Source organism: Gossypium raimondii, chromosome 13, assembly GCF_025698545.1.
Source record: "Gossypium raimondii isolate GPD5lz chromosome 13, ASM2569854v1, whole genome shotgun sequence".
Classification (NCBI taxonomy): domain Eukaryota; kingdom Viridiplantae; phylum Streptophyta; class Magnoliopsida; order Malvales; family Malvaceae; genus Gossypium; species Gossypium raimondii.
Genome location: NC_068577.1, coordinates 53879190 through 53902130, shown reverse-complemented (window position 1 = coordinate 53902130; position 22941 = coordinate 53879190). Strand labels below are relative to the sequence as shown.

General features: G+C 34.2%; 4 protein-coding genes across 5 annotated transcripts; 1 reads left to right on the top strand and 3 right to left on the bottom strand.

Moving 5' to 3' along the window:
* The first annotated feature begins 2128 nt into the window (after positions 1–2128).
* Positions 2129–5851, top strand: LOC105782386 (synaptotagmin-4). The gene is made up of 11 exons (XM_052626920.1): positions 2129–2404; positions 2481–2835; positions 2916–3043; positions 3182–3283; positions 3517–3591; positions 3892–3971; positions 4115–4265; positions 4348–4578; positions 4737–5024; positions 5109–5222; positions 5456–5851. The coding sequence occupies exons 3-11, from the start codon at positions 2960–2962 to the stop codon at positions 5600–5602; spliced, it is 1272 nt and encodes a 423-aa protein (XP_052482880.1). The 5' UTR covers positions 2129–2404; positions 2481–2835; positions 2916–2959; the 3' UTR covers positions 5603–5851.
* Positions 5852–5965: 114 nt separating this feature from the next.
* Positions 5966–7489, bottom strand: LOC105782388 (uncharacterized). Its single transcript, XM_012607093.2, has 3 exons — positions 7267–7489; positions 6600–6658; positions 5966–6516 (listed from the first exon to the last, which is right to left on the bottom strand). Exons 1-3 carry the CDS (start codon positions 7402–7404, stop codon positions 6195–6197), a joined length of 519 nt encoding a protein of 172 aa, XP_012462547.1. The 5' UTR covers positions 7405–7489; the 3' UTR covers positions 5966–6194.
* Positions 7490–8905: 1416 nt separating this feature from the next.
* LOC105782385 (protein PHOX1) lies at positions 8906–12166 on the bottom strand. The gene is made up of 3 exons (XM_012607088.2): positions 9787–12166; positions 9413–9668; positions 8906–9173 (listed from the first exon to the last, which is right to left on the bottom strand). The coding sequence occupies exons 1-2, from the start codon at positions 12008–12010 to the stop codon at positions 9520–9522; spliced, it is 2373 nt and encodes a 790-aa protein (XP_012462542.2). The 5' UTR covers positions 12011–12166; the 3' UTR covers positions 8906–9173; positions 9413–9519.
* Positions 12167–13190: 1024 nt separating this feature from the next.
* On the bottom strand, positions 13191–16066 carry LOC105782387 (calcium uptake protein, mitochondrial). Of its 2 annotated transcripts, none has more exons than XM_012607092.2 (7): positions 15561–16066; positions 15391–15458; positions 15007–15230; positions 14841–14924; positions 14546–14702; positions 13990–14286; positions 13191–13905 (listed from the first exon to the last, which is right to left on the bottom strand). In XM_012607092.2, exons 1-7 carry the CDS (start codon positions 15937–15939, stop codon positions 13690–13692), a joined length of 1425 nt encoding a protein of 474 aa, XP_012462546.1. In that variant the 5' UTR covers positions 15940–16066; the 3' UTR covers positions 13191–13689. The 2 variants fall into 2 exon arrangements, with proteins under 2 accessions (XP_012462546.1, XP_012462545.1); XM_012607091.2 differs by having other exon boundaries at positions 14546–14759; positions 15561–16065.
* Positions 16067–22941: the final 6875 nt, after the last annotated feature.

Genomic DNA, 22941 nt, shown 5'->3' with positions numbered 1-22941 from the left:
AATAAGAAAAAAAATATGACAAATAAATAATTATGCACTTGTCAGCAACAGTGTAGGGATAGACGACAATCGGCAAATGAAGGGCGCAGTTGGACCTTGGTTAATTTAGGTGGTTTATAATTTATAAAATTTTAAATTAATAATAGTAAAATCATATTTTGACCTTTTAAAATGATAAAAATTTAATTTAATTTTTTAAAAATTATAACGATATAAACTATTAAACTAATAAAATTATATTTTTATTATCGTAAAAATATCACAAAATTTTTTGACCCGTCGCTGAAAACACCCCCATACAACTAACAGCTAAAAATGTCATTCAATTACCTCTTTGCTTCAAATTTTTTTATATAAAAAAGTTAATTACATGCCATTGGAAAGGTTTTGGCTAACCATGAGCCTCTCTTTTATCCATGCAAATTCATGTCAACATTTTCTCACTTTTTTTTTTTTAATTTTTTTAACGTCATTTTTAAAATATGAATTTATGTCCCCTCAAAAGTAAATTTAGGGGTTGGTACCAGCCCCAGCCCCCTAAAATAGAAAAATACTATTTAGTCATTTAAAAATTTTTAGAATTTTAAATTAATAAAAATAAAATTACACTTTAATCTCCTAAAATTATAAAAATTTAATTTATTTCTTTAAAAATTATAAAGATATAGACCATTAAAAATTAAAATTTCATTTCGTCAGCTCCTAAATAAATTTTCTAGCTTAGTCCTACTTAGAGGTGCTCATGCGCCAGAAAAAATTTCGGCCGCGTCCTAGGCCCGGCCCTAGCCCAGCCCGAAATATGAGCCTAAAATTTTGTCAAGGCCCAGCCCGAGAAAAAATTCTTAAGCCCGGCCCGGCCCTGCCCGGCCTATTTTTTAATAAACACCAAAAATTTATTTTAAAAATAAAAAAATAAAAAAAAGTATTTTAAAATTAAAAAATTTTTAAAAAATATATTTATTATATATTCGGGCCAGGTCGGGCTAAAAAAGTGGTGCCCGAGGCCCGACCCGTTTTCTAAACGGGCTTCTTTTTTTGTTCAAACTCATATTTCAAACCTATATTTTTACCCGAATCCTCTCATATTTTGGGCGGGCCACCGAACCAGGCCGAACAGCTCGGCCCATGAGCACCTCTAGTCCTACTCCTACTACAATACTCCACACTTGTAGATGAAAATAGAAATTTAATAGAGGATGGCATGAAGGAGCAATTGGCATCCATCCTTGTTGAGCACGTGGCATTAACATGTATTTGAGTCTTCTGTCAGACTGCCCCAACCTGACCTCAAAGGCGACGCAAAGTATTAGATACGAAGAGGGTGACAAAAAGGCATTTTTTATTTATTTACTTATTTAATTTTGTCGCCTAATACTATATTTCTTTTTATAAAATGGTTAATTTTGATTAAATTGATTATGAGTCGAGTTGATACAAAATTTTAAGCCTACTTTTTAGTTCTGGATTCAGTCTTGTCTGAAAATGATTTTAAAATTTTACTTAAGCTTAGCTCAATTTTAAAATCTTAAGCTCGATACGGCCTTTAAATAAAAATAAAATTTTAAAAAATATAATACATTAAATTCACTAAAATAATAGTAAAATTAACAATAAAATAAGAGTTATACAATACCAAACAATAACAACAAAATAGTAGCAATATAATAACGAAATGACAATAAAACAACTGATTCAAGCCAGGGTCTGAGCCAAAAAATTATACCAGAAGCCCGATCCGTATAAGAAATGAGCCTCATTTTTTTATTCAAACACATTTTTCGGACTTATATTTTTATTCAGACTCCTTACCTTTTGGACTAACCTTCGAGTCTAGGAAAATGACCCGGCATAAAATACACTTGCCTTTAATCAAAAGTCATCCCATTGCATAATTTATACAAAAGGAAAATGGAGTAAGATTACTGTAAGTGAATGGGAATCAACTTTAATTTGAAGAAAGCAATTAAAAGTGTTCAAAACAGAGCAACAAAAGGGAAATGAACTCAAAAGCAGACAAATAGACAGAGAAGAAATGAAGAGAAAAGAAGAGAACAAGTTACTTTCTTCTTTCCAGAATAAGATCTAATAAATTAAAGTTCAAGTAATTGTTTAATCATTACTTAAGCTAAAGCATAGTCCTTAATCCAATTTCTCATTTTCTTTTTCTTCTTCACAAAGGAAAAATTGAAGAAGAAGCTCATCTCTTCCTTACAATGCCTTGAACCAAAAATCCCACAACACCAAGATATTTCACCTGCATACCTTGTACTACTCTGGGGTTATATTAAAATTAAAGCAGATGGCTTTCCTTTCTGCTATGTTCATTGGACTCGCCATCGGTATTGGATTGATCGTTGCTTTTGCTCGATACGAGAAAATCCGATCCTCTCGTCGTACACATATGGTATTTCCCTTCCATATAAATCAAACTCTAGCTTCTTTTAACATCTCTCATGTATTCATGACGTTGCATTATGTAGGCAAAGACAGTTGCTTCATTTGCAAGGATGACAGTGCAAGATACAAGAAAAATTCTTCCATTGGAGTTTTATCCACCTTGGGTGGTCTTTTCTCAGCGCCAGAAGTTGAGTTACATTTATGTTTGATCCTTCATATTAACAAGATATCTCAAACTAATATTATTAGTTTCTTCATAAACACAGTTAGTGTGGCTCAATGTCCAACTCAAAAAGATTTGGCCATATCTAAATGAGGCAGCATCAGGGTTAATAAGAGATAGTATTGAACCAACTCTTGAACAATATACACCAGCTATCATATCATCTATTAAGTTTGCAAAGTTTACTCTTGGTACAGTCGCTCCACAATTTACAGGTTTGTGTTTTTTTATTATGTTGAGTAACTTATTTCCTATATAGTTTGATGATGCTGTTCATATTGTCCACATTCTGTAGGCGTTTCCATTGTTGAGAGTGAAAGTGGCGCTGAGGGAATCACCATGGAATTGGAATTGAAATGGGATGGTAACCCAAATATTGTGCTTAATATCAACACTAGACTTGGCGTTTCCCTACCTGTGCAGGTAAACTTTACTTACCGTTCATGCTATAGAGTCTTTCTTGTTTATTATGTTCAATGTTTTCGATCAAATGCCTCTTCCAGCTTTCATCTTTGTGAAGGTATTACTTATCATCTCTTGGTTTTTAACTTGTTCATCTAGATGAAAAATATTGGCCTCACTGGGGTCTTTAGGTTAATCTTCAAGCCACTTGTTGATGAGTTTCCTTGTTTTGGAGCTGTTGCATATTCCTTGAGAGAAAAGGCAAGTAGCAATGATCTTTGTTAATATTTACCAATACTTATGAACAAGAAGAAACTGTTGATCGTATTTGACTGGATACCTATGCTTCTTTCACAAATCAGGCAAAAACAAAAGCTCAAAAAGATAAACTATACTGTAACAAATTGTTTGGAAATGGAATCAGTATATGAATATATCTGTATGATGCAACTACATTTCATATTGATATCATGATTATATGCTTCTTTCTACAGAAAGATTTTGATTTTAAACTTAAAGTTGTTGGAAGTGAAGTATCAACAATACCAGGGATTTCTGATGCTATTGAGGTGGGAGGAAACCTTCTTTTTTCCTTATTATCTTGGCATTTCTCTACTGCATATATGTTGAAATTTGAATGCAAAATGAATATGCATGTATTTCACACAATTTCTTTCCGTTATTGAACAATCCAGTATATTAGCAAGCATTTGTGAGCTAGAATTTCATAAATGTGTAATGGATGGTATTTTGCTTAAAGAAGTATTGTTTGCATAGAATTTGTCACTGGTTTTTCAGCCACTGAGAGTTTAAATTATGATGAGATATGGTTCTGATGTACTATTGGTCTTTCAATTTTGTAAGTACAGGAGACAATTCGGGATGCTATGGAAGATTCTATAATGTGGCCAGTTAGGAAAATTATACCCATTTTGCCTGGGGATTACAGGTATGCTAAGTCTGCCACTTGATGAATTTTATCTCTTGCTATTTCTTCTTAATTTCTGAAGTGTTTGTTACGTATGTTTCTATCCATATAATTTAAGGGCAAATAGATGAAACTGGTTTATCTGTGATTATACCCTCTACCAGTGATCTGGAGCTGAAACCAGTTGGAACATTAGAAGTGAAGCTTGTGCAAGCCAAGGACCTAGCAAATAAGGACATGATTGGGAAATCTGATCCTTTCGCAGTCGTATTTGTGCGTCCACTTCGGGATAAAATTAAAACCAGTAAAACCATTGTAAGATATTTACCTTCTTCTGCATATGCTGCTATATGATTTTTTCTAGGATTGATGTTTAACTCTTATGGTTCATATTCAGAATAATCAATTGAATCCAATTTGGAATGAGCACTATGAGTTCATTGTAGAAGATGCATCCACTCAACACTTGACTGTAAGAATCTTTGACGATGAAGGGGTTCAAGCCCCTGAACTGATTGGCTGTGCTCAAGTGGCATTGAAGGACCTTGAGCCTGGTAAAGTGAAGGATATCTGGCTGAAACTGGTCAAGGACTTGGTTGTCCAAAAAGATACTAAAAACAGGGGTCAGGTGGGGATCTCAATTGAATTTTCTTTCTGATGATTGCAGCACTTACATGAGTCAAAAACATGTTGATCAGTTCATAGTTCCAAGCCTGCTGCTTAATGAACTCATTAATGTCTGTGGTTTGTAGTTACTAAAAAGTTCCATGATTTCTTTCCCGATAGGTGCAACTTGAGCTCCTTTACTGTCCTTTTGGCACAGAAAGCAGCATTAAGAACCCATTTGACCCTGATTTTTCATTAACATCATTGGAGAAGGCCCTTAAAACTGCAACTGCTGAAAAGGAGGGTGACAGAATAATGAATCAAAGGAAAAGAGATATCATTGTCAGAGGGGTACTGACAGTGACAGTCATAGCAGCTGAAGACTTGCCAGCAGTTGATTTTTTGGGAAAGGCAGACCCTTTTGTTGTCCTTACATTGAAGAAAGCTGAAAGAACAGCAATGACAAGGGTGAGCTCTATCATATATTTGTCCCCTTAAAAAGCAACCACAACCAATTAGAATGTCTCAAGAGCTTAATTTCACTTCTCTCAGGCTGCTAATGAGACATTGAATCCAATTTGGGACCAGACATTCGACTTTGTTGTGGAGGATGCATTACATGAAATGATAATCTTTGAAGTCTGGGATTATGACATTTTAAAGAAGGTATAGTTCTTACTTATTATAGCAGGGAGCAAGTTATTCATGCATGGCTGAAACATTCAGTTATACTGTTGTGGCTTATGAAATATTGGCCACTAATTGTTGCTAGATACCATTTAGTGCTAACCAAGTTGGTTTATGAAGGCTTTTTGAACAGTTTGTCATCTTTGATCTACATTGTTTCTTACAGCCCTTTTAACAAGTCTTTAACCATGCTAAAAATAACAATCTTACAGGAAAAAATTGGAAGATGTATTATGACACTCACTAGGGTTTTATTGGAAGGAGAAGTCCAAGACAGTTTCCAATTAGATGGTGCTAAATCAGGAAAACTTTTGCTCCATCTAAAATGGGTCCCTCAGTTAGTACTCCGTGGTGCTTGATTATCTTGATACCAACAATATTAGAGGTGCCGGTTGAGTCTTAGCTCGATTGACATCGGTATTATTGTTAATGCAGGAAAACATAGATTCGAATGTGCTAAAGCACATTATCCTCCTATTTAAGAATAGATAATTCTTTTTTTTTTTTTTGAAGAAATGTAACTGAGACGGGTAAATTGTTTCATAGCCACATTATTCATTACATGATGTTGCAAAAGATAGCAAATATTCCTTTGTTTTAGGGGCATCATGTTTAGTAGTTCACTGGCTTCTTTTTTTTATTTTTTATTACACTTGATAGTAATTAATATTTTGATGATTACATTGAAAAACACATAAAGCCATTACATCTACATCACTTACTTTTTAATAATCACTAAACATTAATTTTATTTATATTTCAATACATCTAAGTGGAAATTTTTCTTTGTAATCCTTGAATGAGAAGAATGGAAGCAGAAATATGGAAACAAGTCTGTTCTGCTGAAATGTCACAATCCCCTCTACTCTAATTTAGACAGACAGACAGACATAACTTCCCACTACACAACGCAGCAAGGCAAAATAAAAGAACGAGAAAAAAGACCCGAGCTCATTTCCGCTTTTTAGCTGGTGGCTGAAGTTCTTCTTCCTCCTCATCTTCTTCCTCTTCTTCCTCTTCCTCACCCTCATCATCGTCGTCATCGTCGTCATCATCGTCATCCTCGTCTCCAGTGCCACCATCTCCATTGGCCTCGGGTTCATCCTCTGGATCACCTTCCTCTTCATCTTCTTCGCCAGATCCATCTTCCTCCTCACCTCCATCTTCATCATCCACTGCTTCATCTTCATCGTCGTCGTCATCATCAGTGTCGCTGGCATCCTTGTTCTCAGGACCAGGTTTAGTCATCGCAATAAGTTGAGCAAGTGGAAACCTACAAAAGAAAATTGACCGATTTTCCCCATTCCACAGAAGAAGAACAAGAATGAGTTAGGCAAAACAATTGATGCAACTAACCCTGCATATGCCTCAGGCTCTTTGATGAAGACATCAATTCCATTAGGCAGAGTTCCCATCTGTTAAAAACACCCAACTCATGCTGAGCAGCAAAACAATGTTCTCTCAAATGCAATTTGGGAGCAATAAGTAAGAAGCAGATCACCCCATCAAAGGACACAAGTTTAGGAATGCGAAAGCCATATGAATTACATATGTACTTTTACACCAAACAAGAATTCTAGCACCATAACACAAACAGATAATCCAATCAATACAATAAAAAACTGTTCTTACATCCCAATATTACTCTCCAATTTTAACTCAAAACAATGCTTTCACAAATTCATTCTACCTTCAACCTTTTACAGTCTTTCCTCAATAAACATCCTAAAAGCTCTTCCTTGACATCCTACTATACTAATACTATATGGGAATCAAATATTCTAGAGAAGCTATTAGGCAAAGTAACAAAATCTCTAGCCTTGAAAATGGTAAACTTCTAGTTTTTTTTCAATAATGTAAACAAATTATCACAGAAAATTTGTCAATGTCCCCAAAAATTTTCAAGGAACACAGTAAATCCTAATTAAGCAAAGACCCCTAAAAAACCAATGACTCAAAAAAAAAAAAGAAATTCAAAAATTAAGGTAAATTAGAAAAAGGAAAAAAGGAAAGACAATTATACCATCATGAGCGACCAAGCGAAAGACTTTGTGGCAACAATGGCGGTCTCGACAACCATAGTTTGCAAAGCGAAGACCAGGGAACTGTCGAAAACGGTACCGTTTATGGGTAGACTTTCCGTTAGCGCCACCTTTGACATATCGTAGAGAGAGGAGCGAGAAATCTGGAGAAAGGTACCCCGATTGAAGAGAGAAAATTAAAGAGTGGATTAGGTTTTTGACATTTTGGGGGTTTATGTTAGGGTTTTTGGAGATATTATTAGAATGGTTCAAATGTGCTCATAGTCCCTATACTCATATTATATTTATAATTTAGTCCTTTTAATTTTATTTTCAAGAATTTAATTTTTCTCCTTTTCCATATTTCAAAATTCAAACCTACGAATATGCTTGAAGATTTAAAATTGCTGGTATGATATTTTAAAAAATATTATAATGAATATGAATTTAATAAAAAAATTAATGATGCTAATAATTGAACTTATATTTTAAATTAAAACAAAAGATTATATATTTGACTCTTTTAGCTAATTTTAACTATTAACCATTCAAAATATTCAAATCATTTAAAAATTGATAAAAGAAAAGAACCAAATTTACCTAAAAAAAGAACCGGGTCAAATTGATAAAAAAATATAAACATTAAGAGCTAGATTTATTATTATACTAAATAAAATAATGCTTAAATGATTATTTTATCTCTAAATTAATTAAATTAATAAGTGATAAATAATAAACAATAAATAAACGAGTTTATTTTATAAGTCACTTCAAATAGTAAGTTTACCTTCTATAAAATCTCTATTTTACTTGAAAAATTGACACTATAAGGAAAGTCACCTCAAAATCATAACACATTCACAAGTTTAGAAATTCAAAAGTTCTTTGAAGAGAAGATTTTGCAAACTCGAAGCTCTCTCCAAAATCTCTCAGAGTTTCTTGAAAAACATGAAGAAAATTTTGATGAATACCATCTCAGTTCTAAAGAAAGCCATCTTCCAGCCCAGTTTAGCCAAGGAAAGGATGTCAAAATTTGTTTCCGAAGAAAATTTCCTTTTGATTATCTTCAACTGAAGAAAGGTGGTCAAAATTTGTTTCAAGACTTAAAGCAAACAAAACCATCCAAGATCAAGTGTAAACGACCCTTAAATCTAAACTCTCTCTAAATCTATTTTCAAGATCAAGTCTCAACAACCTTTAAACCAGACATTGTTGATTCAAGGACCCTTAACGATTCTAGAAGCAAACCATACATCTTTTCAAGTTCAAGTCTAAACGACCCTTGAATCAAAACTCCATCAATTGAATCAAAGAAGTTTTCTTTGTCTCAAAGAAATTTCAAAGATCGTACTCTTTTCAAGTTCATAAATAAAATTTGACACCAAATTTTTTAAGTCAACATTCGACTCGAGAAGAATAAATCATCTTAACCGTTAGTGTTGAATCCAAGTGTGAAGAATTGGAGCATCAAAATAAAAGAATGAGAAAAAGCTAAAAATGGTGATGATTGGTTTTTTTTTGGTGTTTCCTTGTTTAGTAAACTTTGGATCAAATTTTCAAATGTAGCTAATCTGTAGTGAAAACATAAAAATGAATTATCCAAAATTCAAGAATTATGACTATAATTAAAACACATGAATATCAACATTAAATATTAATATTAATATTAATATTCATATACATATAAGTTTGAATAGGAAAAAGGGTACAAGTGAGGTCATCAAACAAATGGAAATTCACACCTATATGAAGAACAAACAAGGTGGTCTTTACAACCAATCAAATCATATATCAATACCATTAACCAAAATGAATGACACAATTTTAGTTTTTATCAAAGTGGAAAACTTCACAAACTTCTCTTCTTTGCTGCCAAAGCAATGCATCAGACCATGGACAAGAAAATGACCTGCAATTACACGAAATAATACATTGATCGAAACAAATCATAAATCAATCGAGATTAACGGCCATGTAATGATGGGGATAAGATTAGAAGCCAAAACCAATACTAAAACCACAACATGATTTCAGTTTATTGCTCATCAACAATGGAAATGAGTAGTTCAGGCCATAATTGATTTAACAGATAAGATTAAGGTAATAATGGGAATTGCTCATCAACAAGCTGAACATAAATGAGATTACCTATTTTTTTAGTAGCACACAAGACTGCTCTTGGAAAAACGAATTAAACAAAACTGAAGCACTTGTACTTGTCAAATGCCTCCAAAGAATATCCAATCATGAAAAACTCAGACTTGCTCCAAGGCAGATTGAAGCTTTGGAGCCCGGCGACGGAACAATGGTTCCAGCCTGAATGATGGAACACCAATCTGCCACCTTTTCACATCATACATTTCATTCCATGCCTGTACAATCTCATCAATCTTGAATCCTACACCTGCAATGAAATTAAGGGGATATAAACTTTTCTTAACAAGTAACTTTTTCAGACAGCAACTCAAGTGACAACAAAACAAGTGCAACAAGTTTAGAGATGACTCCTTTGGTATATATACCTTCCGATGCAGTCACATTGGAGCAGTGGTTCTTTATCATAACAGCTATATCTGTAGGAGAAGCTCCAGCAAGTTCGAATTTCTCAATCGAAACTTCCAAACATTCTTCCCAAGTTGGCAGCTCAAGCTTGTATTCCACAACAGAGCGCTCGTAAAGCAAAGTTCCCCACAAAAGGTATATTTGCGAACACATACTCGCAGCTTGCTCAGCAGCTTCTTGGGAAGAGACATCTTGAAACAGCCCGTCTAAACCCATTTTCTGCAGATGGGCCTTATACTTGTCGAATTTGGAGAGCCCGTTCAGTCGTTTCTCCTTCATTTCCTCCCACAGTTGCATACCCTTTTCCATGCTGTCCTCTGCCTTGTTATAAAGTTGTAGGACCTCCTGGGAAGGCCCGGCCGCTAAATCCAACTTGCTCCCAGCTGCATGGTACCAACAAAGTTTCGCTTGCTCAAACTGCTGTTGCCCCAATGCAAGAAGAGCTTCATGAAAATCTGGTTTAATATTTAATGCTTCCTCATACCGCTTTGCTGCCAATCCATATTCTTTCTGCGCCCACTCATATCCACTCTTAATCTGAGCGAATTTGGATTCCTTTGAACCATCATCTGTATAGACATGCTTCCTTGCCCTTGACATATGAACATTTCCCCAATTGAACAATGCCAGAGCTGCCATCTCTTGGAACTTATCCGCAGCAATTTCGAAAAGTTCCTGTGCATCTTCACTTGTCACAGTCTCCTCCATTGCTTCCGAATACAGTTTCATCCCGAGTTCATGAAGATCCAAGTATGAATCAGAATCAAATCCGACATAGTTCTTGAACAACCGCGCAAACTGGACAATCCAATCCTCCACACATGTTCCCTTAATAGCTCCTACACCACAGCCTGCATTATCATTATTATCAACACCGTTACTCAATTTCCCCTCACTCTTGATCACCTCCTCTTTATTCATTCCTTCATAAGCCGGTTCCCTGTCAGGATTAATTTCAGCAATATAGAACCTAAGTGATCCACCGGCAACACCAGTAGATGATTCGGCCAACCTAAGTTCATCAGTGGTGGTGATTGTAACCAAATCACCCTCTGGATCCCTGTATTTCACAAGGACACCCTTCAATCCGGGGAACCTATCTTTAGCAACATCCCTCAAAAACTTAATATTACAATTCACAGGCATTTGTGCCCACCTAATATCCTCTCCAAGCACCAATTTCACAGGCTTGGTAATCACTTTTTCTTCGTTAAGAGGCTTCTTCTCTTCCTCAATTGTTTTCACAACCTCTTTATCATTAACTTTGTCAACGTTAACCTTCTCCACCTCCACAATCACCTTATCCTCTGTCTTTTTCTCTTCTGCAACCGTAATATCAGCCTTTTCGTTCTTCTCAACATTTTTTCCTTTGTTTTTCTTCTTCCTCTCTTTCACAACTTTTCGCAACCGGGCAGCCCCGCCGGAGGGCTCATTATCGAACAAACCAAGATCATTTTCATTAACAGTAACACCCTTCTCATCCATAGCCTTTTTAACACTATCCAAAAGCTCCAAAGCAGATAAATTATTGGGTTCAACAGTTAAAACATTATAAACATCCCTATAAGCTAAATCCAATCTATTCAAAGCCTCATAACACCTAGCTCTTTTCAACAAAGCTTTGCTATACCTAGGAGAAACCTCCAGAGCCAAATTACATTCGGCAATGGCGCGTGGGTACTCGCCGAGACCCATTTGCATGTAACAAGCAGCCATGTTGCTGCGTAAATAGGCGACATCAATATGGTTCCTAGGGAGGAGGTTAAGGGCTTTTTCGTACTTTAACATCGCACCCTCGTGGTCACGTTTCTGGAAGAGACGGTTACCTTCCTCTTTGAGCTCTTGGGACATGTTGATGAAGATGGCCGTGTCTTCATCGACGGCTTTCGACGTCCGATCGGCGGCGGTGGCGGCTTTGTTCTGCCTGTTGGCTTCCACGACTTTCAAGGCCGCTTCTTGCATCTTCTTCTTCCCTGTCGGCTTCCCCATTATCGGATTAACAAACAAAAACAATCTAACAATGATAATAATAATATTATTATTATTAATTTCAAGGAACTTAGCGCTAATCTCAAAAGGCGTAAATAAGAGAAAGGAATATTGGGAATTTATATATAATTTTTCTTTTAAACAAATTTGTTCTCTTTCTGTCAGGATTTGGCTGTCGGGAAGAAAGGTCAACATTTTTAAGGGAAAACTGTAAAATCACATTCCAAGTAAGCGCGTATAGTGAACCGCCCAATATCGTGACGCCGTGGCGTTGACGTGTGGGTACTTTTTGGGGGCAGAAATTAATCATTAATATTTGTTACTTTACAACCAAAGTCGACCAATCTCCAACTCACAATAAGGGGCGAGTTGGATGACTTGTCATATGACGTTAAAGAGTTTAAATTTATATTAAAATAATTTATTTTCAAAAATAAATTAATGACTATTTTAAATTGTATATATTTCAAAGAAATGATTATATGAAACTGTCCAATTGAAAAGAGATAAGAATGACGTGCAATCACTGTTTCATACAATCTCTTCTCCATATTTCAATTTAAATATACTACTTTCTATAAAATAAAATAAAAAATTGTAAGTTGTACTACTAAAATAGTCACTTTCGTTTACCTCAGGCTACATTTTAATCACTTAAGTTTAAAATGTTATGTTTTAGTCATTTACGTTAACGTGTTATAACATTTCAGTCACTGAGCCGTTAATTGTCGTTAATAGTGTAACCGTAAGTTGACGTGGCACGTTAAATCATCATTTCAAACAAAAATTTTAAGTTAAATTATACAATTAGTTCTCATACTTTTTCGTTTTGAGCAATTTAATTTTTTCTTTTATATTCTTTTAATTTTTTTTTCATTCTTTTCTATTTCTCCTTATGTTTTCTTTCCTTTTCCTTTTCTTTTAATGTAATTTTTCTATATTTTCATTTGTTAAAACTAAAGGGAAGAAGAAAAGAAAATAAAGAAATAGAAAGACAATTTTAAATTGTTTTAACAAATAAAAGGAAAATAAAGCAAAAAATAGAAGTATAGGAACTAATTTTAACAAATAAAAAACATAGAAAAATTGCATTAAAAGATATGGAAAAGGAGAAAAACAAAGAGAAAAGCAAAAAAATGAAAAAATGAAAGGTTAAAAGAACATAAAAAAATTAAATCATTCAAACGAAAAATATAAAGACCAATTATATAACTTAACCTAAATTTTTGTTTGAAATAATGATTTAACGTATACGTCACCTTACAGTTACAATTAACAGCTCAATGACTAAAATGTTACAACACGTTAATATAAGTGACTAAAATGTAACATTTCAAACATAAGTGACTAAAATATAATCTAAGGTAAATTAAAGTGACTATTTTAATAGTTTATCCTTCAATTTATTCAAATCAAAATTATAATATTGTCAATTAATTTAAATTAGTAATGTGATTAATTATTTTAATTAAAACTAGGTTAATCTCTCAACTACAAAACTGAGCAATTTGTAAGAAAACAGCATACAAGCCCCAAAAGCCAAGGCAAGTCTATGCAGAGAACAGACAATATGGACCACTTGTGAGCCATCTAACTCAGCTAGTATAAGCTCCTTAGTCCTTACCATGATTCACAACATCTTCTGATCTCGAGAGATACCGATGACTAAACGTAAACGCAGATATGCCCCCATCAGTTACAAAACAAACCGAGGAAGTCAGTAGATCAGTACCATCCACATGATTAACTGATAATGCCTTGAACAACAGCTATTTTCCCAGCTTCAACGCACATGCACATTCTGTAGTTGTGATAGACATCCAGCTGATATAGGTTATAAGATATCAGAAGCTCCTCAGGTGAAGGAAAACCGATTATGATATCACCTGCCCAATGGAGCTATTATTCGAGCAGTTCCAGCAGCAAGATTTAAGTCCCATGATTCCTGACTCTACAGGTTGAGCAATATCCCTTTCTCGCTTGCGTAGAACTCTAACAAACTCATCCGAGCTTAAATGTCCATCTTTATTGGAGTCAAACACATGGAAAACGATCTCGACAATATTGTCAGTAAGTGATACGCCACAAACCTGTATACGTTTTTGACAACTTACTTATTGAAAGTCTTAACCAGTCACAGAAGAAAATAAAGATCATAAACATGCCAGGCTTACATGAGATGCTGCCCGTTTGAAGTCGTCCTTTGTCAGTAGACCGTTAACTTTCCCATAGCTAAAAAGTGCTAAAGAAAACGGCTGCAATTTTCTACGCAGCTCGGCAAAATGTTTGAATTCATCCAAGCTGATTCGGACCTCCCTAAGTTGTGGCTTGTCATTTAATGCATCAACCCGCTCTAGCAGCCTATCTAAATGACTCATATCAGCAGCAGCAACCATGGATAATGCAAAATCCTTGGCAGATATGCTTCCTCTGCCTTTGTAGTCATAATGATCAAACTCTAATCTTAGTATCTACAAAATAAAATACACGTTACTTTGTATATGACAATCATCGAATTTCTAAGTGTGGGGGCGGAAGAAAACGGTAAAATATGAAAGCCGGCCCCAAGATAAGAAATGAAATTCAAAGCAATTTTCCATGCTTTGCAAGCATTGTACACTGTGAAACATCCTCGACAATCGTATGCATTTTGTTCTCAAAGAAACATCATGCACAAACATTAACGAAAACAATTTCGATTTTGTCAAGACTTGGAAGAATCTGCCTAACCTCATCCTGCAACTTTCGCATGAATTGAACAAATTTATCATGTTGGAGACGTGCCTTTCCATCTTTTCCGAAGAAGTACTCCACCAGACCTCCGTCCTCCACAGAACCACTAACTTTTAACCCAAAGCGAAGTCCATCCCTTTGGACTGCCCCTTGTCTGTTATTAGCTCGCATCAGAGACATCACTTTCTTAAATTCCTCCTTATCAATCTCACTATATGCAGTTAACAGTCAAATTTATTAACATGTTGAAATAAAAAATGAAAAGAAAGCAAAGACCACTAGCTTAATATACCCATTGTTGTCTGCATCGAACATTTTGAATACTACGGAGAAGCTCGACTCGGGAATACTGAGTAATGTTACAAAAAAGATATACCTGCTCCGAAGAAATAACATTTCAGACTTTGTATCATCCAAATAAAGAAGAAAAAGTCCAAGACTTGATATAAACCACTTACTCTTTGAAAGATATTAATCCATCACTGTTCATATCAAAAAGCATGAAAAATTCGGAAGGATCGCAGCGTAACTCGCCCGGACTCCTTTCCCCTGTCAAATAACCATCTCTAACAAGGTGGGATTCAGATGGAGGAAAAACAGGAACCACAGCTCGCATTAGATCAGCTGGTCTCATGAACAGTTCTCCTTCCGGGGTTTGAAAAGAGGCAAAATACTCAAAAACCTCCAAGCATGAAGACCCAACAAAGATTAAATAACAACAATATCCATTAGATACCTTATGAAAACCAAATACAAATTACTAACTCAATGCAAAAGGTAGTATCTTTACAGTCTAAAGGCAAGTAAACCAAATATAATCAACTAAGTATTCAACCATTTACCTTTTCCGGTGGACTCCGCAATCTTAATCGCTTTTCATAGTTAAAGAAAACTTTCCTTCTATACACCTCTGCAATGGAAAATGAAAATTTACCATCAAAATTTTTTTTACATGTTACTACTAATTAAAAGCAAAAAAGGATTGAGAGAAACTTGAAAGAAGAGCAATAACCTCCAAAGATGAACTTAGAGCTATAGTCAGGGAGGGCTAGTTTATGAAACACGGTTTTCGAACCATCGGTGGTAGATTCATCACTTTCCATTGACCATTCGGAGAAAGACAAAAAGGGTTTCTTGAAAAAAGCAGAACCCCAATCCGAAACTGAAGTTGAGTACCACCAATAGACTGCACCTAAGCTCGAACCAACAGCTAGTCCGGAGACCCATTTTACGAAAGTGCGGGAAAAGGAATCCCTTTTATTGTTGGGGTCGATGTTTGAAGCGTCGGTAAGAGGCAGGGACGAGAACTGGCAGGTTAGGAGTCGTTGTTGGATAAGGGAGAGATGGAGCATCGACGGCGAGGATCGTTTCAGAGAGGTTAAGGTAGGCATGTTTGGTGGATGAGGTTTGAGGGAGTTGGCGAAGGTGGAAGATGGATAAGAGAAGAGGTAACAGAGACAATTCAAAGTGGAAAATGGGAAGAAAAAGATTGACGACTTTTTGGGGTCTTTTCGAATATGGATTTGGATATACGGGTAGTATAGTTATTATCAGTTAATGAAAGGTGGAATTAGATCAGTCCATGGGCTGGGCGGCCTGGCCCGGCCCGGCTCGACGGCCCGCCCGAAATATGGGAGGGTTCGGGTAAAATATAGGCCCGAAATATGGGCTTGGGTAAAAAAAGGGGCCGGGACTCGGGCACCACTTTTTTTGCCTGGGTCCATCTTGGCCCGGCCCGAATATAATAAATATATTTTTTTATTTTTTAATTTTAAAATACTTTTAAAATATTTTTATTTTTTTATTTTTAAAATAATTTTTTAATGTTTATTAAAAAATGGGCCGGGCCGGGCCGAGCTCGGGCTTATGATATTTTTCTCGAGCCGTGCCTGGGTAAAATTTTAGGCCCATATTTCGGGCCGGGTTGGGCGCGGGCCTAGAAGGTGGGCCGAAAATTTTTTCTGGGCCCGGCCCGGCCCATGGACAGGTCTAGGTGGAATTCTAATTTTGGAACCTACCATGTTAAATTTTAATATTTAGTTCATAATTTGATTATCATCTACTTCAATTTTCACTTATTTTTTTAGCTAATTGAGTCTTAACTCGATTGGTATAAGCATTATCTTCAATACAAAAGGATATGCGTTCGAGTATGTTGAAGCGCATTATCTTTCTAATTATAGGTTGAGAAAAGACTATTAATAGTTTTAAGCATTGTGTAAAAGAAAAAAAGACAAATATAATAAAATTATTTAAAAAATCATTATTTTAAACATTTACCAACCCAACATAGGATGCATCCCAACCACTCCAAAATCCAAATGGATAGAAATTAATTACTTGGTACAAATCTTCCTTAAGAAAATTTTAAGAAGAAACAAACATATAACCAAGTGAAAATATAAGAGCACGTTTGGTTCGCTGTATTGGAATATAGGCGTAATGGAATAGAGGCGTAATGGAATAGAGGTGTAATAGCAAATCAATTGTTTGGTTGAATGTAATGGAATAGAGGCGTAATAGTAATCTTGTGTTTGGTTGAATGGAATAGAGGTGTAATAGCATAATGGAAAAAACTAAAATGACTAGAATACCCTTACCATAAATTTGTTTTGGTAAATGATTATTGTTATTGTTATTTAAATTTTAATAAGATTATTATTATCAATAATAAATAATTTAATAATATTTAAACATAATTATTATTAAATATATTATAATTAAAATATATAATTTAATAAAATTCTTAATAATTAATATTCTTATATGAATTTACTCAAATCATAATATATGATACTATAAAATATAAATTAACATAATTATTATTAAATATATTATAATTAAAATATATAATTTAATAAAATTCTTAATAATCAATATTCTTATATGAATTTACTCAATCATAATATATGATACTATAAAATAAAAATTAACATAATTATTATTAAATATATTATAATTAAAATATATAATTTAATAAAATTCTTAATAATTAATATTCTTATATGAATTTACTCAAATCATAATATATTACACTATAAAAGATAATTTTAAATAATTAATATTAAATATATTTTAATTAAAATATATGATTTAATAAAATTTAAAATAATTATAACTAATAAATTATCTTATATGAATTTGTATAATTTAATAATAATATATAATTTCATAAAATTCTTGATAATAAATTTTCTTATATGAATTTATACAATTTAAAATAATTAATATTTAATTTAATTTAATAATGATATATAATTTCATAAAATTACTCAAATCAAAATATAACTTGAGAATTATATTCGGATAAACATAATTAACTTATATTAAGAAAAGGTTAGATGAAATAATCTTATATACAATCAATGTATCATATATAAATTTTATAAAAATAATTGAGAGACAAACAAATTAAAAATGAGAGCAACTAGGTTTTATGTATACATATGTACGTAGTCCATGTTAGGGGCTAGAGAATTAAGAGGCAAAGAGCTATATTGGTTTTGGAATGAAAAAATTGGTACAAACTGCAATAAAAGCTGAAATTAGGGGTAGAAAAAGGTAAAGTCCACAATGTAGGTAAAGGAATTGATTAATACAACAAACATAGATGTTTGTGGGAACCCATGGTTTATTTTTCACCATCTGCTTATAATTTTGTGTCATTGAATTTATGATATAAAATTTCTTTTAATTCTTTTTTCATCAATTAATTTGGGGGTACCATTCTAGGCCAATGCCCACATGCCTTCATTTATTACTATTATTTTGCTCTTTCATCATTTGTGGTTCTCTTGGTTACTTCCCCATCTTTTTAGGTACCATGAATATACCATTCCTTCATGCAATTTTTTATTTGAGCTTAAAGTTAGCACAATTATTTTAACAATGTTTAAATTTGAACGAGATCTTTGAAAGTATCAAAATCGTTAAATAAAGATCATAATTGATATTAATACAAGAATTGGTACTAAAGTTTGATGTCCTTTTAAATTATAACGATCTCATCATTTTTGATCCATGTAGTACTCACATTTTTGATATTAATACAAGAATTGGTACACCATTATCTTTAAGTATCAAAATATTTATCAAATACAAATAATAGATTAAAAAGAAAAACACAAGTACCAAATTATATATTGCTCCTTTTATAACAATATTCATCCATGAATTTGTAATGTACAAGTACTTTACCTACAAGATTGAAATCATAAGGGCTTTGATATCTATGTAACCGACCATGTGTATGTTTAATTATTTTAGAAAAATGGAATACTTGAAAGATATTGAAGTATCAGTATCTTCATACATATATCCAAACATACGCTACACATACATATTTCAAAAGAGTGAAATGTAAAAGCAACATATAGGAAAAAACTCTCTTAGTTTCATAATTCCACACCAACTTGGAGATCAAATTAGCAGTAAATGTACTTGGGTGTTAATTCATTTCAAACTAGTCGTATTAACACACATTCAATATTTATATATATTAAAACATAATTTAGAGAATATAGGATCATTCACGAAATTAGTCTGTCTCCATTCATTTATCAGTGAGCAAACATTTCAAAGCATTCAAAGTTGAAGTAGTCAAGTCAGTTTTAAAGATGATTAACAAACTTGCTCCCTTAATACTTTTCAATAAAAAGATCAAAAAAGGTAAATTTCATAAATAAAAAAATAAATTAACAGATAATGTATGCATTTCTCAGTATTATAGAAGGAATTACAGTTACCTTACCCATTTAGGCTCTAATTAACTTGCTAGTGCATCACTAATGAAGGTATCTCAACTTTGATTAATTACTTGTTTTCTATGTTATCAAGATACTGATGCAAGTGGTTTTCAAATTTCAACATCCTAATAACATGGTATTACCCAAGTTTATTCTGGTTTATCAGGTTTAGGTAAGATCAGAACGGAGACTCCATTGCACTCACCAAAGCAAGAAGGCAGGTAAAGGATAATCTGCAAGATCTCTCATATTCCTATTCACTCGCTAGATACTTGTCCTAATAATGATTACTTTCATGTCATATTGTTTCCATGAACTGCATACTTCATGAATCTATTTTCCATTTAAAATGGTACTTTTATTTGCAAGCGACAATTAATTGATTCTCTAAATTCAAATTTGTGGTTTACCTACATCATAAAAGAAGGGAATATGAGATTTCCAAAGAAAATAAATATGTTTATCACCAACCTGGAATTCTTTTTGATAGGTATGATATGATGTGTAAGAAAATCTGGTTACACTCCAAAGTTAATTGTTTGTTGAGGTATGGACTGGTAAAGTGCGACATTACTTATATAACTGATATGAGACATTTAACTGGTGTAAGATGTATTTGAGGTGTGCCTGAGAATAATCCTTCTATCATTCTTACAAATTTCTATCATTCTTACCACAGTATGCATTTCTTAAGCCTAACCAAAAACACAAAACACATCAACAAACAACAGTATCAACAATATGCATAATAACACTACAATTCAATAGCCTCATCCATCCATATTAAAGCAAGCAACACTATCAACAAACAACAGTATGCATTTCTTAAGCCTAACCAATAACAGAAAACACATCAACAAACAACAGACAACAGTCATCAATTCTTAAGCCAAGGCACCTTATCAACAAACAACAGTCATCAATTCTTAAGCCTAATCCGAAAATTGTTTCTCCGGAACGGAATGATGTCCTATGCAGAAGAGTATACATGCAATCGGGGAAAACTACATTTCAATCGGACATGCAATACAAACAAAATAACTATGGAAAACTAACCTGTAAATGAGCAAATCGGGGCACAGTGAGATGAAGAAGAACCTGTAATGAGAAAAGGGGAAACCGATTACATGCAGTTACCGATTAATGAGAAAAGGGCACTAACAAGGGAGTGATTCGAATCTGCTTACATGCAGAAAAAACAAAAGACAATAACAAGGTTGACAGAGAGTTAGAAACCTACCTTTCAGTTGCAGTAACTCGGAAATCAGCAGAAACTGGTAAATGTGTAGAAAAGAAAAGAAAAGAAACAAAGGAAGCAAATTGGCAGAAAAGAAAAGAAAATAAACAGAGGGCAGAAAAGAAAAGAAAATAAACGGAGGGAGCAAATCGGAAGAAAAGAAAAGAAAATAAACAGAGGGCAGAAAAGAAAAGAAACAGAGGGAGCAAATCGGCAGAGGCTAGAAGGAACAGAAGAGAAACAAAGGGGAAGCTGATGGGAGGGTAACACAAGGATGGTTTACTGAAGCGGCGCCTAATCTGGGCAAAAGGGATGGATTACAAATCGATGAATTTCACCGATTAAGTCAGTAATGGATTACAATGGTATTAGCAATACCATGAACCAAACATAGGAATAAGGGGGGATTAGGTGGGGCCACTGATTAGGGGTGTATTGGCTATGCCAATACACCCAACCAAACATAGTGTAAGAGTTTTTATTACCTTACATCATTTCTTCTACGTTGTCTTTTGATCCTTCGACTAAATTAGCCATATATGTCTTTGTTTTCTTTTTAATTAGGCTTATAAGTCGATTTTTGAAAAATTTAGGGAAACAAATCGTTTTTGGAGAGAGAAACAGAAAACACACCCAATTAAACGTGTTTTCCTTCAACGGTCAAATCCAACGGCTCTTGAAATGTTGATCGTGCAACGGTAAAAAAAATTAAAATGGGGGCAACAATCAAATTTTTTTTACTTATAAATACCCCCAAAATTTATTTTTTTTCACTCGCATCCTATTCTCTCAATTATTTCTAATCTCTCCTAATTCTCTCAACTCTCTCAATTTTCTCAAGTTCTTGTTCTAAAATTTTTGATATTCTCGTTTAAAAATATTAGTTTTTTATTTTTGTTTTTGTATTTTATTCGTTCAGATTAAGTTTTAATGAATGGCAACCTCTCTAGTTCATTTCAATGACAATCACATTTTCCCCGCTCAAGCAGTAACGGTAAGACGAAAATTTAATATTCGTTACTTTCGATTAAGTTAAGTTCAAAAAAATTTTTAATTAAATAATTTTTTGTCGTTATAAATAGGCGGATGATCCTGTTTTGGAGGCATTCATACATAATTTGGCAAAGCCTCCGATCATTGAAATTCATGGTTACTTGCAAGAGGCGAGATTCTTTCATACGTCTCGTATGCTCGGGGGCTTCAAACTCAATCCTAGACACATCAGCACGTTGGTGGAAAGATGGAGGCCCGAGACACACACTTTTCATCTTCCATGTGACGAGTCTACAATCACACTGGTGGACGTGGCATTACAACTCGTTCTGCTGGTGGATGGGTCAGTTGTCACGGGAGTTGTGATCGTTCCCAGTATAGAGGATCTCTGAGCGGCATTATTGGGGAAGGTCCTGGACAATTTTGAAAGTAGGCGGATATCGATGAATTGGTTGTGAAATTTTTTGATAAAGCTTCCTCCCCAAGTGACCGAGGTCATTAAAAAACAATACCCCTAAGCATTCATCTTTCAGTTAATTGGGGACATTTTAATACTCGATAAATCTTAAAATTTGGTGCACATAAGGTGACTACTACACTTAGTAGACTTCAAAGAATGCGGACAACTGAGTTGGGGATCAACCATGTTGGCCATGTTATACCAGGAGTTGTGTCGGACCACGAAATCGAATAAGTTGTCAATCAATGGTTGCCTACTCCTACTGCAGTCATGGGCATGGTGGCGGCTACCATTTTTATGTTTATTTATCATATGTTTGAGCTAACATATCACTTTTCTAGATGGAACCATGGGCCAAGTTATGTGGGACTACCCGAGGAGCTGGAAGATATTAAGTTGCTATTAGATCAACGCTCGAAAGCCGAGGCTAGTTACTTATTCTTCTGAACTTATATTAACTACGTAATTAGTGTTAACTGCAGTGTAGAGGTGATCATGGGCCGGTCCGAGTCGGGTTCAGGCTAGACCCAAAAAAATTTTTTGGCCCGCATCCTAAGCCCGGCCCGGCCTAAAATATGGGCTTGAAATTTTGTTCAGGCCCAGCCCGGGAAAAATACCTAAGCCCGAGCCTGGTCCGGCCCATTTTTTAATAAACACCAAAAATTTATTTTAAAAATAAAAAATAAAATAAGTATTTTAAAAATATTTTAAAAATAAAAAAATTCTAAACGGGCCTCTTTTTTTTCCCAAACCCATATTTTGGGCCTATATTTTTACCCGAACCCTCCCATATTTTGGGTGGGCCATCGAGCCGGGTCGGGCCGCCCAGCCCATGATCACCTCTACTGCCGTGCCTAACCTATAAATATGTTTAATTAGTGCCAGTTGCATATCCCAGATGTAATGCCAATTACAACTCATCGTACATCTGGGTTAGTGTGCAACTTGTAATATTTGT

What these genes read in the sequence shown, in the direction of transcription:
- LOC105782388 (XM_012607093.2), bottom strand. Translation starts at nt 7,404, where the DNA reads ATGTCAAAGGTGGCGCTAACGGAAAGTCTACCCATAAACGGTACCGTT. An exon ending in TCGCTTGGTCGCTCATGATG is followed by an intron (nt 6,659 to 7,266) that starts GTATAATTGTCT and finishes TGTTTTTAACAG; the next exon opens with ATGGGAACTCTGCCTAATGG. An exon ending in GAGCCTGAGGCATATGCAGG is followed by an intron (nt 6,517 to 6,599) that starts GTTAGTTGCATC and finishes TTTCTTTTGTAG; the next exon opens with GTTTCCACTTGCTCAACTTA.
- LOC105782385 (XM_012607088.2), bottom strand. Translation starts at nt 12,010, where the DNA reads ATGTTGACCTTTCTTCCCGACAGCCAAATCCTGACAGAAAGAGAACAA. An exon ending in CAATGTGACTGCATCGGAAG is followed by an intron (nt 9,669 to 9,786) that starts GTATATATACCA and finishes ATTTCATTGCAG; the next exon opens with GTGTAGGATTCAAGATTGAT.
- LOC105782386 (XM_052626920.1), top strand. Translation starts at nt 2,960, where the DNA reads ATGGAATTGGAATTGAAATGGGATGGTAACCCAAATATTGTGCTTAAT. An exon ending in GGATTTCTGATGCTATTGAG is followed by an intron (nt 3,592 to 3,891) that starts GTGGGAGGAAAC and finishes TTGTAAGTACAG; the next exon opens with GAGACAATTCGGGATGCTAT. An exon ending in ATTTTGCCTGGGGATTACAG is followed by an intron (nt 3,972 to 4,114) that starts GTATGCTAAGTC and finishes ACCCTCTACCAG; the next exon opens with TGATCTGGAGCTGAAACCAG.
- LOC105782387 (XM_012607091.2), bottom strand. Translation starts at nt 15,939, where the DNA reads ATGCCTACCTTAACCTCTCTGAAACGATCCTCGCCGTCGATGCTCCAT. An exon ending in GGATTAATATCTTTCAAAGA is followed by an intron (nt 14,925 to 15,006) that starts GTAAGTGGTTTA and finishes TCTTCGGAGCAG; the next exon opens with GTATATCTTTTTTGTAACAT. An exon ending in TTCGATGCAGACAACAATGG is followed by an intron (nt 14,760 to 14,840) that starts GTATATTAAGCT and finishes AACTGCATATAG; the next exon opens with TGAGATTGATAAGGAGGAAT.